This window comes from Fringilla coelebs (genome assembly GCF_963513975.1).
Source record: "Fringilla coelebs genome assembly, chromosome: 3".
Classification (NCBI taxonomy): Eukaryota; Metazoa; Chordata; class Aves; order Passeriformes; family Fringillidae; genus Fringilla; species Fringilla coelebs.
Window position 1 is genome coordinate 41,951,275 of NC_140030.1, and position 14,589 is coordinate 41,965,863.

The 14,589-nt window shown below is 36.3% G+C and overlaps 1 protein-coding gene across 1 annotated transcript in view; it reads right to left on the reverse strand.

Annotated features, from left to right (window-relative positions):
• Positions 1-14,589, reverse strand: part of ASCC3 (activating signal cointegrator 1 complex subunit 3) — a 251,253-nt gene that overhangs the window by 200,023 nt on the left and 36,641 nt on the right. Inside the window, exons 5-8 of the mRNA XM_084201554.1 lie at positions 9,065-9,185; positions 6,082-6,289; positions 5,214-5,355; positions 4,525-4,650 (exon numbers count right to left, since the gene is read on the reverse strand). Of these exons, the coding sequence (XP_084057680.1) occupies positions 4,525-4,650; positions 5,214-5,355; positions 6,082-6,289; positions 9,065-9,185 (597 nt within the window). The remainder of the gene's footprint in view (positions 1-4,524; positions 4,651-5,213; positions 5,356-6,081; positions 6,290-9,064; positions 9,186-14,589) is intronic.

The window sequence follows — 14,589 nt, forward strand, 5'->3', positions numbered from 1 at the left end:
TCATCATCAGTGTTGAATCATAACTCCGATATTTTTGTTCACCTCATATTCACATATTCACATATTCAACCCTCATTGGAGCCCCTGCAATATGAAGACTGAGTGCAATCCCTAATATACACTACCAGCCATTAAAGCAATTGTACTTTGACATACATGGTTTTCCTTGTCTTAAGTTGGGGCTAATGATTACAGAACTTCTAAACTCTCCTCAGAGCAATTTCTGAGTATAATTCATTGGATAAATGACAAGATTTCAATAAATGCAATATATTTTTTAAAATTATTCCATACGGTTCAACCATCCATTGCTGTTTGGAAAATAAGCAACTGAAATATGTAGTAAGATCAACTTTGGAATTAATGATCCAATATTCTGGATGTGAAAAATGTAATTTATCCAAAACCACGCGTACTTTAATTCGGTAGACTTACCTTGTACAATTCTAAAAACAAGAAAACATTACAGGAAAAGAGAGCATATTGATTTTGTAATAATTCCTTCACATACTGCAGAGAGAAAAAAAAATACCTTTCTTATTTAGATCATTAAGCAGTGCTAGTAAAAGGAAATGGAAATAACATGAAGAAAAGAAATAAATCCTACCCTGAACACTCACTTTAGGTAAAAAGCTGAAGTAATTTTTCACGATCAGCAATTTTTTAGATAAAACATGTTTTCACAATCTTGAAGAGTAACTTTCCCTGGCCTGAGTTTATGACTTTTAAGGTACATTTATTTGGCAAAAAGCCTGGCACAAAACCACCCTTAAAATAAATACAAAAAATATATTTCACTAATGGTCAAGCTGCATGTCAACTGAGCAAAGATAATAAAGCTAAGCTTCTGCTTTCCCAATTTTTAAAATTCTTATTATTGAAACAAAGTAGCTGGCACATCGCTTGTACAAACAGTAGAACCATAATAATTTAGATTAAACTACTGTGACTGATAAGCTCCTTATGAACCACCTGTGCTTGAACAGTGATAAAACCACAGTTCTCTGAGAAAGAATAAATGTCAAGAAAAACAAAGGGGGCTGGGGGTGGGATTTGTTTCCTTTCTGTAAGAGCCCTTTGCAACTCCTTCCATGGGACACAGAGCACCCTTCCACCTCTGAACACCAGTGACATTCCATAGCAGCAGCACAGCTCCCTCTGTGCCACCAGCTCCTGCTCCCAACCCAGCACAGGTAGGAAATAAACAATATGAGACAGGACAGGTGGAGTGAGATTGCTGGGGGAAGTGACACAGCAGTTCAGATCACAATGGAGAAAGGTAGGAAGCCAAGCTGAAAAAGGAGCACCACAGAAAGCAGGAGAGTGCTGAAGTCAGCCGTTTATGACATGCTATGGAATGTTTTTATGGCTGCCAAACTGTGCAGGGTTGGTCACTCCTAGTCTCATATTTGCAGTGCGTAATGGGATTATGTAGGAATGGTAGCTGTAAAATTTTGGACCTTTGTCAGTTCATTTGAGTTTCATCTTAGCACCTGCGTTCTTTCAAGCAGTGATTTCACTAATCATGAAGTCATAAACTTTTTAGGAAAACTCTGACCCTTTGCAAGGAGGCCCTAACTAAACTAAATATTTACCTTGAAAATACCAACCATATGATTTCAGATAATATAGTACTAAAACTAGCTTAAATGTGTTATTTCTTCACTGTGGACTGCAGTGGCAGATGCACCCTGGCACCATTGCCAATCCTTTTAAAAAAGAGCCATGTGTTAATATCTGTCCTGGTTTAAGGCATTGCTGCTGCCTTTGGTGTTGGTTTGTAGAGGTTTTGCCATTTTGCCTTTTGCTTTCACATGAGAAACTATTTAAAAAGATAAACATATACATGTTTAAAATGTGGTTTGCTAGAATTAGTGTCTAGAGGAATACATTTCTCTCATCTCAACCTGTGTTTACAGGAAATAAGAAAATCTAAATCTTAACTAATATTTTAAATAATTTTAAATGCAAGATTACTTCCAACTTATATGATGCAGAGCTTTAACTTCTGACCAACAGTTCAAAATATAAATTAACTCCTTATGAACTCAGTTCTGACCTTAGGAGTTTTGAAGCTGCAATGCAATGGTGTATGATGCAATAAATGTTACACAGTCAAATACTCTCCCCAAACTGCTGACAATGTGATCAAAATCACATCGCTCGTGAGAAACAGATAGAGAGTTCTTAAAATTATTTTTGTGCAAATGAAAACACACAGACTAAAAAGAAAGGGAAGAAGAATATTTATAATTTTTAATGCATAAGGATTTCCCCAGAGAATAGCAAGTGCTTATAAAGCTCAATATATAATACTCAAAACCCCAGCAACAATAAATGGCTTGGTTGTTCTGTGCCTTTTTTCCCCTGTGGATTATGGGTTGCACGTATATTGATTTGTTAAATAGGCTGAGCACCTTTATGTCTAGACTAAATGTCTTACACCAAAACCCTACCACTAATGGCACCTCATAGTAGTCAACAGCAGCAGAACTGTCAACTTTCCTCATGATGCCTTTAGAAATTCCTAGTCATGAAATATCCAGTTATATTTACTGTCATCTCTACTCCTTGACCACCTACTCAAATTTTAGATAGTCCTGCAAAAATATCCATACAGAGATACAATAGAGCTATTTTATGAGCACCTATACATGCTAGGGAAACACCTGAAAATCATTATTTTTCTGCTTTTGCTTACACTACTTAATCCAAAATAAAACATAGTGACAGAAAATCTTCATGCTCTCTAAACTGACTCCAGTTCATTGGCAAAAATTTGAAACACCAACCAAGGTGTTTCTGAGCTTAGAGATTTAAAACAGCCATGCAGAGAAAACAAAAAGAAAACAATTCTGCCCTAACAAAGATACATCTTGACAAAGTATGTCTTAACTTATGCTTTGGGAGTTCCAGCCTCTTTTAGCTCCTTGATAAAAAATTTCTATTTAACAAATTTCAAATCTATGAGTCTCATTAGTGAAATCAAGAAGCTGAGAAGTCCTACAGCTGGACAAACTTCATAAAATTGGCATCTGTTGTTGCAAATTGATACTAAAGTTGGGGGCAGGAATTACATACACGTGTGCTCAAGCAATCAAAATTGGTTTTGTTGTTGACACTTCTATTAGATCTCATGTAATAAGAATCATATCAAAAAATAAAGTTCTGAAGAAGATTGTTTCTATTTCAAAATTTCACTGTAAAACTGAAAAACACACCTCGATGATACACAATCTGCAAAACACAATTACTTATTAAATTTGCATAACTGATTAATTTTTTAACATTTATTTTAAATACTATATATGCAAAAATCAGCAAAGTATTCCTTTTAGATGGTATTTTTCTGTCTGAACCATATTTTTTCTGAAACCACTTACTGCCTTTTGAAATATTGGTACTTCTCCCAAAAAGTTTACAGATTAGTAGGTAGTATTTAGCTTAGGAGAAAGACATTTTATTGCAGAAAGCTGTCATGCTGAATACTGTCATATAAAATGACAATAGCTGCAGTTTCTGTATTTTTCAATCTGGTTAAGGGCTGTCAGTCAATTCATAAACACAACATTAGGTACTGTCACCTTAGCAGAAAATAATAGATTCAGATTCTAAAACTGCATTCTGTTTTGAAAGAGTTAAATCTTTATTCAGAACCCAATAAAGTGCCCTGCATATATTCTCATTTCCTGCTTTCCTAGGGAGAAAAAGGTGGAAAAAATGTATACATGTTATATGCTGCAGAACGAAGAGACATAAAACATCTGTACACAGAGCTTGCTTTTTATGTCTCTGTTCAAATCAATACCAAATCTTCCCCTTTTCAACAGATTTGACATATACAACAAGTAAAAAGGTACCTGTGATGGAGTATTGCAAGTTCTAGACTGTAAATAACAAACAGAAATTTAGTTCTCTTACGTCGGCTTTTTCACCATTCTAAATCAGTAAAAGTTGAAATGTTAACATTTGTTTTATCCACTTTTTTCCTCTCTGCTCTTTACTTTCTATCATAAAAACACATTTTGAGATGACTTTGCACCTCACACAGTCCATAATACCATATTCAACACCCCTGAACTGCATCGGACTGCATCAGTAAGAATGGTGCAGAGTAGAGCTGTGCAGTCAGAAGCCAACCTGTGCAGGTCAAGGTACAGAAGCTCAGGCTCACTTTCTCCTGTGATCTTCAGAAGAGAACAGAATCACTGTAATGCTTTCATTTCATTGATTCAGATCACAGCTCAAAACCATAAATAACTGAAAATGTAATGCCAAAGGAATGGAGAACTGCAACTCATGAACAAGTAGTTCAGATCAGCAATTCCTTGAATCTGAGTCAACATGAAAGGGATTATATCACTGAACTACGTTCCCCAATAAATATTCTTCAAATTAGTAGTGAAGAAATTAACTGCCTGCATTTACCTATCAATATCACTGGAAAAACTGACAATATTTCCAGTTAAATTTTGGTAATACAAAGTAAAAACTAATTTAATAACTTTGAAATGGTACACTCACCTCATCTAAGTCTTTAATATAAACAATTTTCTCTTCAATACCAATAGGCATTGGTTCACTATGGGGGATCTTCACCTCTTCATACATTTTATTATTTTCTCGCTGAACTGACTCTGGTAAGAACACCTAAAAGTGTATTACAGGAAAATTAATTACAAGTATGAAAACAGGAAGTGTCATTATGCATAACTCACTTTGAACAATACTTTATCACTTTCCTCCAAAAAATGAATCCAAACAAAAAGCAAATCTCCCTCATCCTTTTTATAGATAGAACTGAACCCCCCAAATGGAAAATAATCAGTTTTACTACTCAGAAAATAGTCCCAAAACCCCCAAAAAGATAATTCTGTTTTATTAAATTTCAGAATCCATTAGGTCTAGAATTTCATAAAGCATTTATTTTGTTAAAGTCAATTCAAAGGTATTCAAAGGAAAGAAAAACAGTATCTTAAGAATTTAAATGACCCTAGAAATAAAAGCAAATACATCAGTTGAAAGTGATATCATTTCTTCCACAGTCGAAATAAAAATAGAATATATCAAAGCGTTTAAAACCCTCTGCAAAGGAGCGCTGCTTCATACATTGGATTCCAAGAAGGAGGAGACTAAGGAAACAAAGGGAACCCTGCTGCACATTACTCATGGGGAAAGATGTACTGTTCAAGAAGGGTCATGCACCAACATACCTTTGCACCCCCAATGAATGCTGATGTTTTCATAGCTTCAGCTCGGGAATCATAGACATGTGGATAACGAATTTTTTCAACGCTCATCTCTCTCTGTCTACCTAGGACTGGCATACTTCGAGCATTCAGAAGCGCTAGTTCTCTGTGAGCAGAAAAATACCTGCAGTAATTCTGCCCAATTCAGGCTGCCATCACAAAAACTGAACATGGTATATTAAAGTCAGAGCAAGATTTGAGGAAACGAAAGAAAAAAATTTTACAGTGTTATTCTCTGGCACTAGCTAGACCAAAACCTTAAAACACACGTTTTAGATAAAATTCAGAAGCGTAATCCAACAAGTGCAAGGCTTTCCTAAAATCAGTTTTGACTCTTTTTAAGCAACACAGCAACATGATTTCACAGTTAGATACCAGTCTCACTATATTTTTCTCAATACAAAATACAACAGCTTATTTGCTCCTTATTCTCTCCCTCCTCTACTCCTCCCACTACCTTCTAGCTGTCAACTTGGAAAATAGTACCCATTAATCTTGAGAGAGAAAAAGAAAGATAGTTCTGATAGATTTAGTACAGACTTCATAAATCCTAAGCAAGCAGTGTGCATACAGGAACTAAGAAAGATAGCCTACCCAACTAATCTGCAATTCCAGCCCACAGAGATGAGATCAAGAAGATTCTCATTAAGCAAATCACTGCTTTCTTTCCTGAAAATTAGGTTTTCATATTAAAAAAAATTCTACGCTTGTAATAAAACGTGACTTGAAGTCAGAATCACCTAATCACCAAAGCTAAAAGAAAATAAACTGTTATGATATGTTGAAGTAGCAATTACAACAGAAGCATTTCTCAACTTTTGGGATTTATTACCTTTGCATCCGCAGCTCTTTGGGATCAAAGCACATTTGTCCTTCTCCAGAACCTTCTCCATCTTCCACAGCTTGTTTTTCTTTTCTGGCATTTCGTTTTTCTTCCCGACGATATTGCTTCATTAACAACTTTTCTTGTTCAGACTGAATTGTCACTTGACAACCATAATTTGGTTTAGCATTTTCTCCTAGAAACTTCTTGCACTGTTCTGCAATATGAGAACAGACATGCATCTCCATAAGTACTGGATTCCATTTTTCCCCCCCAGTTTCATTCAAAAGGTTGGGGGGATTTGATGTCTGGTTTCATGCTTGTTTGGGGGGGTTTGTGTGTGCATGTGTGAGTGTATTGTGTATTTAAAAATAGTTGAGCTTTATGTAGACTATGCAGCAGTTGGGCTCAAGACATCTAGAAGTACCACCAGGTCATGTCCCAAAGGCAGGACGTCTAAAATACACTTAATCCCAAAGCAAGGGTATGGACTAACAGCAAAAGGAAGGACATTTTTTGTTTCCTGTATTTATAACAACTTTATCTACAGTGGAAGTGCCACTTTGCCTCTTATCACTCCTCTTACATATATGCACTGATAAGCAGGATGGCGTGACAACAGATTAAACAGGGTGATTTTTTTTTAAACAGCCTCTTCACATAACCATTACTGTATATATACTAGATAACATGACTGTATTGAAAGCATACTCACAATGCAATTTCCCTGCACAAGTGAGGAAATCTATCCTACTCTATACAGTCACAATGACTCCTTTCTTTTACGTTGATAAGCAGCAGGATCATCAAGAATCAGAACCACAGAACAATTACAGTAAACAATAAGTCCAGGGGAGCAGGGAACCCAAAAATCTCAGTTACATTCACCTTTCTGAGATCAGTACTGGCTAAAACTGAAGACACAAGCAAGTCTTTTATATATGACAGGCTGGGAGAGATTTATTTTGTTTTCATTTAAACAAAATATTGGTGGTTTTAAATGCCATTTTTCAAAATTCTGCAAACAGATTATTAGTTTATATAGGTTTGACTGTATATTAAATACTTAACTCAGTTATGTTTCATATGTACTTCTGCAGCCAAACTCTGAAGTGAAAAACTTGAAAACCTTTTTTCATCAAATAAACCCACTTGACTGACATTTTGAACAATTTGTGCTGCTTAGTTTTCACCTACAGCAACAGTGAAACTCCTACATCTCACAGCATGCATACTGGATAAGGCAACAATAACTCGTTGAAGAGCACTGAAAAAATTCTAATAAACTGTCAGAATGTCCACATTAATACCATCATGTCTGCAGCTTTTAACTCTCTCCCTCTCTCTCTCTCTCTCTGGTATTAAAAGGGCACAATTTCCTGACCAAATTTAATTCAGACTGAACACACCAGGGCAAAGAAATGTTGCTTGATTTGTCTGATAAACACAACAATCACCTTTACTGTCATGGAAGTAAATTACATAAGAAATAGTCAAATAACACAGCATGGTATAAAAAAGCAGTACATGTACAGTTTCTTGACTTGTGCTAATTTTTAAAGGCAAAAATTACTCAAAATTGACTAAATTTCTGCAGACAGAAATTAGCCCCTTCCCCAAGTGAAATTTTGGAAAGGTAAGACTTCCCCATTAGAAATACCATTTTGATCAACTTAAAAATAATAAACCTTATTAAAATTGAAATTCTGAACTCAGGGCCAAGAGCATCTTCAGTCTCAGAGAAAATACCCTGAATATCACTGACTTTTTTACCACAGTTAAAGAAGGATTCTCCCATCAGTGAAGAAAGCATTAAATCAGTTAATGCTTTTCTATTGTCTGAAAAACATAACATTGAAAATATTCTTCCTCCACATTCTAGCAGAAATTACTGTGATAGATTTTACTGATGGCATAATGAAGAGCAATTTCATAAAAGCTTCCAAAATATTAATTCTGCTAAGTGAGAAGAAAATACTCCTGTAATTAAACTCTGTACATAGGAGAAAAATGTATTAATTCAATTTCTACTGAATGTATTTCAATTTTTTATTTGATGACCTAACAAGGGAATGTTATCACGACAGAAAGCCTTGTCATATAGCAAGACACTCATCTTTGAAATCATGCCAGGGAACAGGTAAAACTAACAGTTGTTCTGATGAGTTCAGACTAACCATTAGCACAGCAAGAGATGAACTTCTAAACACTTTCTTACGTCATGTTTCATTGAAGACAAACATTAAAAAGGGGTCACTTGCATTTTAAAATTGTTGTGGAGATACCCAAGTCCACCATTACTGGCTCTATTCACATATTTTTAACTCCATATGCTGTGAACACGCAATGGGCTGCATGGTGCTATGTCCATGTAAGGTCTATCCCAAGTCACAACCCATATGCTATCAGATTTATTTTTGTCAGAGAAGAAAGTTATAAGACTTGTTTTAAAACAGTGATCTGTAAAACTTAGTTTAAAATAATTACTTGATGCAGATTTATTAACTTATAAAAGCAAAAATGACAGTACAAAACCTGAATTCCTTTTTTTCACCCTCTCACTTATTCACGCTTAAGTTTGACTCTATTATTTTCAGAAGCAGTTGTAACTGTGCTTTTCTTCCCCAAGGCCTACATTAGATGATAGTACAAAGCAGAGAGGAAGCAGGAAAGCAAATGAGGAATAATAAAAGATCAGATTATTTCCAGAGTAATCCATTAAAACAGGAAAAGTGCAACTGTTAATACATTCAAAATTTGCACATGCCCACAGGCAGTTGAAAACTAAATAAATATATGCAATCTATATTTGTTTCTTCTGTATAATCAGACTTTCTTTGCTTAAGCTCAAAAATACATTCCTCCATTGTCTCCTGGGATTTTTTGTTTGTTTTTTAATTATACATGGACAGTACTACTGTTGGAAATAAAACAGAACAGTTATAAATCTACTTTTTATCTGATTTGGAACAAAAATGTTGTAGTCACTTACCTTGGAGAGCCTGGAACCTGTTATCATTTGGACAAGTCAAAGATCTTTCCAGAATCAGAGATCTCTTCTGTAGCAGTTTCTCTATGAGTTCAAAACCTTCAGGGCCTAGTAGTTCAAATAACTACAAAGAAAGTAAAGTCATAAGTCATATCCTAATGTACATAAAATTTTAAATAGGACTGCAATATTTCTATCCTTGGCAACACTTTATCTGTTGACAATATCTAACAAATTAATGAATTTCACCTCCCAGTAATTCAGTCCAAAGGGTATAATTTCTAATACCATGTTCTCTATTACAAAAAGGGAGAATTACAGAAAGTTTTCGGCTGGAAATATTTAAAAATTTGTGATTTTTGTCTATTAAGTAGAACTCACTTTCTCTGGGGGATTCTTATAAAAAATTTAACTCTTCTCAAGACTAAACTTTACATGTCCTAATGATTATTTACACGTGCTGTGACTTTACTTCTCCATAATCTATGCAAATGAATCAAGAGTACCAATGCTTTCTCATGAAAGTCAGATATGCAGGAAGTCATTCCCTTTATAGTCAACAGGAAGTGTAGCCTACTGCATTTTCCAAGGCTCATCCTACCAAAAAAAAATATCATAGATGTGGAGTACAGCAGGAATATGAAGAAACATTTAAGATGACACTACTACTGACTTCAGTACCTATACATATAATCCTGTGTGTAATTTAAACACATAAGGTAAGTGATGTACACCAGAAGAGGATTCTGTACCAGTTAGTGGTATTTTGGCCCAATGATACTCTTACTCAAATGATTCTCTTGTAGCAGGTTAGACAAACACAGTTCCCTATTAAAAGTTCCATTTTCCATGTGATATTGCATTTTAATGGAAAAAACCCCCAAAACATTAAAAGTACTTTCATCTCTATCTTATCTATAATTATTTTGTCAAAAATCAAAGCATTACAGTAAGCAGTAAGTTACTCAAAACCCATTCTTGATTTTTAATACTGCTCAAAACAGTTTTTTTTCCATTTTTTTCTATTTCCAAAAAGAAAAACAGGGCCGTTTCTCCTTAGTGCTTTTTGAATTTGCTTCTAATATTATCCATATAAGTTCAGGAATCTGGTAAGAATAAAATGTATAATGTACTTTGATATGATGTTCTATGAAAGAGTAAGACTTTGGCACTGTAGGATTCAAGCATTTCTATTCTAACTATAAAAGGAGAGAGTGGTCCCTTACTGTCCTGTATTTAATTTGCCAACTCCTTTACAAAGAATTTTTCTGTGGCTCTCTATGACTACTGTCCTTAGGGAATACCATGAAATAACTTATGTTGCCTCTTCATGTATTTGCAAAATTCTGAACAGTGCCAATGGCATCAAATCAATGATCCCTTTTTTCCTGGCCAATCTGTATTTCATAATACAAGCTGTCATTTAAAAATAAGGGAGGGGGGAAAAAAGGAAAAAGTGTCACTCCAGGCCCTCAGGGGTTTCTAGGAAAACATAAGGTTTCTGCAAATGAGTACAGCGATGGTGCAGTTTGCAGAGACTATGAACAAACAGCTGAAAGGTATAAAGTCTTGTATTTCTTTCATTAGAGTAACCAGTGATGGCAAGCTGGAGAAGCAGTCCCCAGAAAATAAAAGAATTCAACAGATGTGGACAAATAGAAGATTTTCAAAACTGACAAACTACAAAAATATAGAACAGGGAACTGCTGGTCAGACATCAATTCTGCTGTTAGGGATCTCAAGCTATGATGGATTTCCCTTTATCCAGCCTTCACTAGCACTGATCAGTAATTCTTCTATTTTGCATAGCTCTTGACTGTCATTTTACAGACACATTTTAACTAATATTATCTGAAGCTATAAGATGACTTTATTCTTACATTTCAAAAGAAAGTGGCAATTTAGTACTGGTAAATTTGAGGAGGTATTTTCCAGGGTCATATACTTAAGAGAGGGAGGGAAAAATAATCACTGAAGCAGCAAAAAAATAAGTGTATTTGAAATAGCTTAATTGTACAAAGAACTGAACACAAACTTGTCTCAGCTAATGATTTCTTGGCTGTGAATACCAGCAACATGGGGAAATGAAATTCTTTCAATGCAACCAGATCTGGGCTCAAAGACTAATTTCTTATCAAGGCAGCAGACACAATGTAAGCCCATTCTGACTTAGCATGTTACTCCCCCAAAATGCCCACACCACCACCATCACCATTAGAAGACAAATAACACACTAGCTCTAAAACATCCAATGCAGATCTCTATCTCTGCGCAGGACTCCAAAACATCTCTCTCACTGATGTTGTTAAGAATGATCTTGAAAAGCATCAGTCAGAAAAGATAGTATTTGCTGGGGAAAGAGATTACATCCTTTTTTTTGAACGGGACAATATTTTCCCCCTCCTGTTTTCCCAATCTATTCTAAAATAAAAACCATCCATATCATACTCTTTGCCCAGTAAGAACAGCAGAACCTCACAAAGAAGCAGCAATGCTACACAATACATTCTACTTCAAGGTCAGGCATCATAAAGCAAAGACTCCAGCCCCAGTGAGACAGGGGCTCAAAGGAAGAGCACCAAGGTGAAATTGGACATACCGCTCTCCAGCCATCCTACCAGTCAGAGAGAGCAAAACCCATACAATACTACACGCCAGACTCTGCAACACCTGTGTGGTGAAAGTCACTCCATTTTGCCCTCTTGATGGGTGGACAGATATTCATTTGCTACCAGCAGTTTGAGAGCTGCCTTGGTCACCTAATTAACCTTGCTGTTCCTGAATACAAAGGAGGCTTTCAGGACACTTTAAACAGCTAAGACAGACTAAGCTCATTGCTCAAGAATGAGGGGAAAAGCAAAAGAATATAAAAAATCAGAAGCAATGACCTGTTCTTATTGACAAGATGTCTCCCATGCTCACCAGAAGCCTGGTAGAGCTCATGGGTGGAAAACAATGATTGAGAGCTAAGCCAAGCAGAAGTACTGAGAGACAGAGAATAAGTTACACAGCAGGATCTGTCACCACCTACCACTGATGGTAGCCATACTGACAATGCTAGAAAAAGTTTGCAAAGACCAGAAATAACTAAAATTGAGAACTTGCAAGACCAAAATATTATTAATATTCATATTTGTTCATACTGTAGGAGTAATCCATTGCTTTCTAATTAAGGTATTAATAACTATCACAGAATGTTGCTGTTTTAAAGTACAATTCTTTCCCTTATCATTTTTTGATGCTTCTGAAAACACATCCATGCAGAAGGCTTATTTCTATTAAAATCAGAGCAGGATAATGAGAAGTAAAATAAGCCCATAAAATTACCTTCTCCCCACCCCTCTCTCCTTCCCAGCTCTACCTCCTCCCCCCGCGGTGGAGGGAGACAAGGAATGGGGGTTATGGTCAGTTAATCACTGGCAGCTTCTCCCACTGCTCAGGGAAAGCAGTCCTTTTCCTGCTGCACCATGGGGTTCCTCCAAGGCGAGACAGTTCTCCAAGAACTTCTCCAGCGTGAGTCCATCCCACAGGCAACAGATCCCCTCAAACTGCTGCCATGCGGGTCTTCCACAAAGTGCAGACTTTCAAGGACAGACTGCTCCAGGCATGGGTTCCCCATGGGGTCACAAGTCCTACCAGCAAACCTGCTCCAGCATGGGTTTCTCTCTCCACACATCTGCAGGTCCCTGCCAGGGGCCAACTGCATAATGATAAATTTTCATCTTCTTAGATACTTTATCCCAGAGACATAAACACCATTTCTATCTGGCCCAGCCTAGATCCACAGCACATCCATCTTTGGCTCTGCCAGACATGGGAAAAGCTTCTAGCAGCTTCTCACAGAAGCCACCCTTAAAGCAGCCCCTACTAACAAGGCTTGGCCACATATTCCCAATCCACCAGGGTAGGCACTAGCATTTCAGATTCGATATGTTATTACATATACCGGTCTGAAAAATCAACATCCAAGACACTGAGAGCACGCAAAGGAATCTGGTAAATATTCATAGCTGACTTTCTATTAAGTTATAATGAGATAAACTAGACAGTGGTCAACAGATGGAGAGGCTGTGTGTCAATCAGCAGTTTCTTGAATCCCAGCCAAATTATTACACTCCTTAAAGTCAGTAATAGATTGTGCCCAAAAGGCAACCCTGACTGCCTTCACTAACAAAGGTCCTACATGACTTCAGCTACTACTCCGTAACCATGAAGACACAGATGAGTGAGATATATGGTAACTGATATTTTTTGGAGTGATTTTTACATTTCATTTTATGCGCCTAATATCTGGAAGAAAGCATATTGAGTAATCAATGTAGGAACAAAAGGACAAGATGTGTCATATTGCATTAGAAAGGTGAGGCAGGGTCCCCATGCAAATGATGTCTCTTGAATATATGCTAGTTTTATGGAAAAGGCAAGGAGGCAGACAAGAGTCTTACATATAGACAGCAGTCTATCTGCTAGAGTTACCAGAAAGGAGTTGAACCCAAATGAGACACATGACATAGCAAATTTTTTCAAGTAAGGCTCAGCCATAAAAAAGTACATCTTTATGTTCAAGACTGGAACAAGATTTTACTCTGAATATTAAATAGGCACTATTCTCTTTTCAATTCTATAAAGTACAATTTACAAGGAGCTTTAGAGGTCCTCAAATATGAGGCACGGAACTGTGCGTAATACTTTGACATCATAAATTGCCATCACAAGGGCATTTGCTTGACTTCTACATCTTCCCTGAGGTGGGAAAGAGCCCTATAAATCTCAGAAAATATTTTGTTTTACAAGTGCACAAAAAAAATAGACTATGAACAGTTCTTGTACCTCGCTTGAGTCTTAGTACTGTTTGACAGCAATAAATGAAACAGAAACCCAAATTCAGCCAACCAGTGGTTGTCCTCTGTACTTTTATAGCCTAACAGCAGGTTTTGGCTGCAGAGTCCCACCTACAAAATTAACTGCTACCCCTGCATTTTGTGGCTTGTTTGCAGATGATACTGCTTTACAAGGCACTGTTTTCAAACAGGTGTGGAAGAATAATCACCATAGCAAGATCTCAAGTTTCTTCTGTCCTAGTAGCTCTGAAGCAACTGAAATGATTGCTTCATTAAAAAAAAAAAAATAGGGTAAATAGAATATTTTTCTTGAGCTACAGGCTTATTGGAAAAGCTGTCTGGATATAGTACCTAGTATATTGCTTAAAAAGATTCAGTAACAAAAACAAGGACATTGAAGATAGAGGGTTTTTTAAATATAAAATAATCAACACAATCTTTATGGATATAATATATACACTCATTGCTAATTACTGCTGTGCTGAAGAGACTATCATCCCCTCTAACAACTACAGACTACAGAAGAAAATTTGGTTGAAAACCAAATCTCAGATGTTTTTTCTTTTCATGTTTCTTACAGGTTGATTAAAATGAGACAAGCCAGATAAAGCATGATTTCTTACCATTCTTGTTACATAACAGGCATTAAGAGTGCAAGAAAGTAATTCAGCTCGCAGATCTCCTTTT